Here is a 4563-nt window from a genome sequence, read left to right on the forward strand (position 1 = left end):
TAAAGATAGCACAGATATCAAAGATAGCACAGATATCAAAGTCCCTGAGAGCAATAAAATCCTCTTGACTCTTTCCTTAAATATTTAACAACCATCTGCACCATTACTCCCTCACCCATTCCAACTCACATTAAGAAATATGATCCTTTTCTGACAAATAAATCTTTACATGTAAACTACAAGGGCACAAGTGATTTTCTCCAGAGGAGTTCAGAGCAGAAACAAGGAAAGCATGTTATTCTTGGTTATGTGGAAATATTTTAGTAAGACAAAAATATAGAATATCAACTAAAAAGGGGGAAAAAAAGAAGGAAAGGTGATTTGGGGGAAAGGGATTTGAGACAATTATATCAACTCAGATTATATTACTAAATAAATACATAGGCAAGTTAAAGATCTTGCCTAGAACTCACCTAGAATATGCCCCTCTGTAAAGGAACTTATAAGTAGAAGAAAAAGAAAAACAAAAAGAACTGCAGTGTTATGGATACTGAATACTGTGGACCTGAGCATGACATCAGTCAAAGGAGGGTTATTTCCACTGTACCATTAAGGAAGACTTCCTGGAGAAAGAAACTTCTTTGCTGACCCTCGTGGTTAGAAAATCAGCCAGGCAGAGACAGAGAAATTATGTTACAAATGCTCAGCATCTGTGAAAATATAATTATCTTGGCACCATTATAGTTAGCTCACTTTGACAAATGGTATTACAGAAGAAACAGAAAACAAATTTTCAAATAAGAAGCAAAAGAGATGTCACCATAAAAGTTGTGTACACCATTTCATTTATTACAAGGTACATTCTTTCCCACATCTCACATCCAATAAATCTGAGCAGATCCTAATATTAATATTGTCTTATAATATATGAACAACTTTAATTCTGTTTCTGATCTTACAATCTACAGGACCTCTGATTTGATCAGATGATTATTTGATGAAATATGATGAAATTGACTACTGGGCTGACCACTTGAGTTTCTGGGTTCCTGGGTACTTATTCCAAATGGAAAAGGAGACGGTGAGGGGCTCACATGATAGTCTGATATGACCTGTTAAGAGCACAAGCAAAAAATCACTCTGCATAAGAGATATTTCACACCATGTTCATAGCCAGCACTATTCACAAGAGCCAAAAGGTGGAATCAAACCATCTGTCCATAAGCAAATTAATTTATAATCTAAAATGCATTACACAATCTTAAAAAGAAAAGAAATTCTAATATGTGCCACCACATGAATGAATTATGAGGACATAATGCTAATTGAAATAAGCCAGCCCCCCCCCACCAAAAAAAAACCACTGATGATTCCACTTTTAAGAGGTTCAAGATTCATACAGAGATTAATATAGAGAGAAACTAGAACAGTGGTAGCTAGGGCATGAGAAGTGTAGTTTAACTGGCATAGACTTTAAGTTTTTCAAGACAAAAAGAGTTCTAGGTTGTGGTTGCACAAATACTACTAAACTATACATTTAGAAATGACTAATGTGGTAAATTTTATGTCATGCATATTTACCACATTAAAAACATACATTTACACAAAGATGGGAGTTGGAAAGAAATGGGAAAGGGTCTGGTGGAAATATTGAGGCTAAAGAGATAGATAAAATGGAGGGAAAGAGTGAGAGGATGGACAGAAAAATAAAACTGAATGAAAAACTCACCAGCGGCTCCAAAACCATAATGCCAAGACAGATCAAAAGGATGAGGGAGGGCACTATTATTGCCACAAATATCAGGCCAGTGGAGGTGGGGTGTCCTGGCAATTGAGAGAGGACACAGGGATATCTTCAAACCCATGCTCTGTTTCTCTTGGCCTTCTTGCCCACTTGAGCGTCAGCACCTCCACTACCCGCTTCTGACACATGGGTATCTCTGGTTCCCTCTTTCATATTCCTGGAAGGCTTATACTCACAGCCACATTTTATGTCTCTCTCTTGTCCCATCTCATCTAGTCTACATTTTCCTCTCTTACCTATTCTATACCTTAGATTAGCTAATTTCATTCCTCTCACACTGTTGTCCCAGAAATAAATCTCAACCTGACTCTCCATCTCTGTCTCAATCTCTCTCTCTATTTCCTCTCCCACTCTCTCCCACCCTCTCTCATTCATTAAATCCCTCACCTTCTTCAGGCCCTCCCTCTGTACTTGAGGACCACCTCCTCCCATCCCCAGCTGGGCCCCAGTTCCTTCTCACCCCAGTACAGGATAATGTCCTGGTCTCCTAGACTGCTGTGCCTCACTCGGCAACTCAGGCCAGCCACCTCTCCAGCTGCCACATCCAAGGTTACTCGGACATACCAAGTCCAGTCTGCATTTGGCATGATGTCTCCATGTTGAGTGCCAGGCTGCTCCTGCTCTCCCCTCATCCACATCACCCGCACAGGTTTTGGGTAGAATCCTGAGACGTAGCATACCAGCAGTAGGCGGCCAGGCCCAGGACTGGGGCCACTGGACAGCCAGGCCTCAGGCTTCACTGGGGTACGAGGGAGCAGTAAGAATGTCAGACTAGGACTCTAATACAGAGCATAGAGACTCTGAAACTCACAAATTTGGATAGTGACCTCTTCCCCTTCTTCGGAAACCAAATAACTGAATAATTAAAACACTCTCTTTTTAGGTACCTCCCACTTTTGAATTTAAAGAAGGTGATGAAAGGTGAAACAGAAAAGTCTTGGGGAGAGAACAGGACTAACCTTGCCTCTGCAGTTCTGCTTTCCCTGCATCAAGGACACTCAGGAGATATCGAGGGCAGGTTTCTAAGCGGAGCTTAGCTATAGTGTCACAGATAGCTTGGTACTGAATGATGAGTGCACAGAAACGCTGGGCCTTGCTGCCGCCCTCTGGAGCAGGTGCACATGAATCATTCTTGATGCTCATGAAATCCAATCCTCTGAAAGCTCCCTTCAAGAAGCTTCCTATGGCCTTCCCAGTATGCAGCTCACAGCCTGCTATGCCCTGGATCACAAAGGGGTCTGGGTAGAAAGAAAACAGAGACAAAGTTATTTTTAAAAGCACACAAGAAAGAAAGAGATGGGAAAAGGACATGGGACTTTGGATTTTGATGGAAAGGTCTGAGATGCAAAATGACTCAAAAAAAAAATGCTGTATTCAGAGACTTTTCAGAAAAAAAGGAGCATTTGGGAGAGTTACACATGTTGTAAATGGTGGAGATGTGCTCTTATAAGGAATAGGGTAGTCAAGAGGGGAGTCAGAAGTACAGCATTCCAGCCTGAAGGGGAGAATTACACTGAGAGAAGGGATCAGGCATAAGATACTTGAGGAGACAGATTGGAGGGATTCATTCACTCAGGAACAGGGTAGGTAAAGTGAGGACTTGTTGCTTGGGGTTTGAGAAAAACAAGTCATACACAAACAAACCAGGAGATGTTCGCAAAGGAGGAATTTCATCTATGGCACAAGAGTTCAAAGAATAGGAAAAATCTGGGATCCAGGTGGAAGTATGGAGTCAGGGTTGGAGACTACTCTGGAGAGGTATATACATGCAGAGAGCATCCCCAGTTCAGAGGATTGTACTCACATTCCAACTGGAATTCACTGACATGGTCCTGCACTTCTCGAATAAATCCAATGAGGTAGACTCTAAATAGTTCCTCTAGCTCAGTCACCTCCTCATCACTCAAGTTGCCCTTCGACCAGGGCTTCAGGAAGATGGCAGTGCCTGAGTCACTGTCCCAGCCATGAATCTGCAAATTGTCTAACCAGCCTGAGCCTTGATTTTGAGCCCAAGTGCTGTTGGCAAATGTTGAAATCTGGATGACATGGAAGGAGGTTGGCCCCTGGAATGCTGTGGTGGTGGGAGGATAAGAAAAGTGAGGCAAAAGAGAATTAGGATAGAATGAAAAAGAACCCAGAGTATGAACAATATAGAGCCTGAAACAGTTCCCTGCCCCAAGGCGAGAGCTGGAGATAGAAGAGCCCAGACCCTTAGTGGTAGGTGCAGCATCTTTTTATCCAGAAGCCCTGCACCTGTGCTGGAAACAGCCAGAGTTACTCTTACCATCCTCATTGTCACCACCTGGCACAATAACTGCTAGCAGTAGAAGTGGCAGAAGCAGCATTTCAACGGGAAGTAGAGCTTCTGACTCTCAGAATTGGTATTTGATCTCCAGTTTTAGCAAACCTTTTTCTCAGTACTTTATAGTGACTTCCTCTCTCCCTCAACTGACAAATCTCTTCTGCACACACATTGCTCATCACCGAAAAACTGTGCTTCCCACGGCTCTGGGCTTTTACTCTGTCTCTTGTTTCCTCTCCAGCTCATGACTTGTAGATTTTGTTTTAATGTCTCTGGTCCAAATGATCTCCTTGATCTCAGTTCATATTTTTTTATCTCACTTCATATTTATTACCTTGGAAAAGTTACCGTGCAATGTTGAAAGGTTATTTCACCTCCCTGATCCTTTATTTTCACATCTATTAAACAGAAAAATAATATTAAACAATTGATCAGCTTCCATTCTGTTTTTTTTTTTTTTTTTTTTGTATGGCTGTGCTGTTTTATTTGCTACATGCAGGCTTTCTCCACTTGTGGT

At 41.7% G+C, this 4563-nt stretch overlaps 1 protein-coding gene across 1 annotated transcript; it reads right to left on the reverse strand.

The window, feature by feature from the left end:
- Positions 1-843: 843 nt before the first annotated feature.
- LOC129655980 (T-cell surface glycoprotein CD1b-1-like) lies at positions 844-4089 on the reverse strand. Its single transcript, XM_055586781.1, has 6 exons — positions 4029-4089; positions 3549-3815; positions 2704-2982; positions 2205-2483; positions 1670-1764; positions 844-1052 (listed from the first exon to the last, which is right to left on the reverse strand). Exons 1-6 carry the CDS (start codon positions 4087-4089, stop codon positions 903-905), a joined length of 1131 nt encoding a protein of 376 aa, XP_055442756.1. The 3' UTR covers positions 844-902.
- Between the last annotated feature and the right edge of the window lie 474 nt (positions 4090-4563).

This window comes from Bubalus kerabau, chromosome 6, assembly GCF_029407905.1.
Source record: "Bubalus kerabau isolate K-KA32 ecotype Philippines breed swamp buffalo chromosome 6, PCC_UOA_SB_1v2, whole genome shotgun sequence".
Taxonomy (NCBI): domain Eukaryota; kingdom Metazoa; phylum Chordata; class Mammalia; order Artiodactyla; family Bovidae; genus Bubalus; species Bubalus kerabau.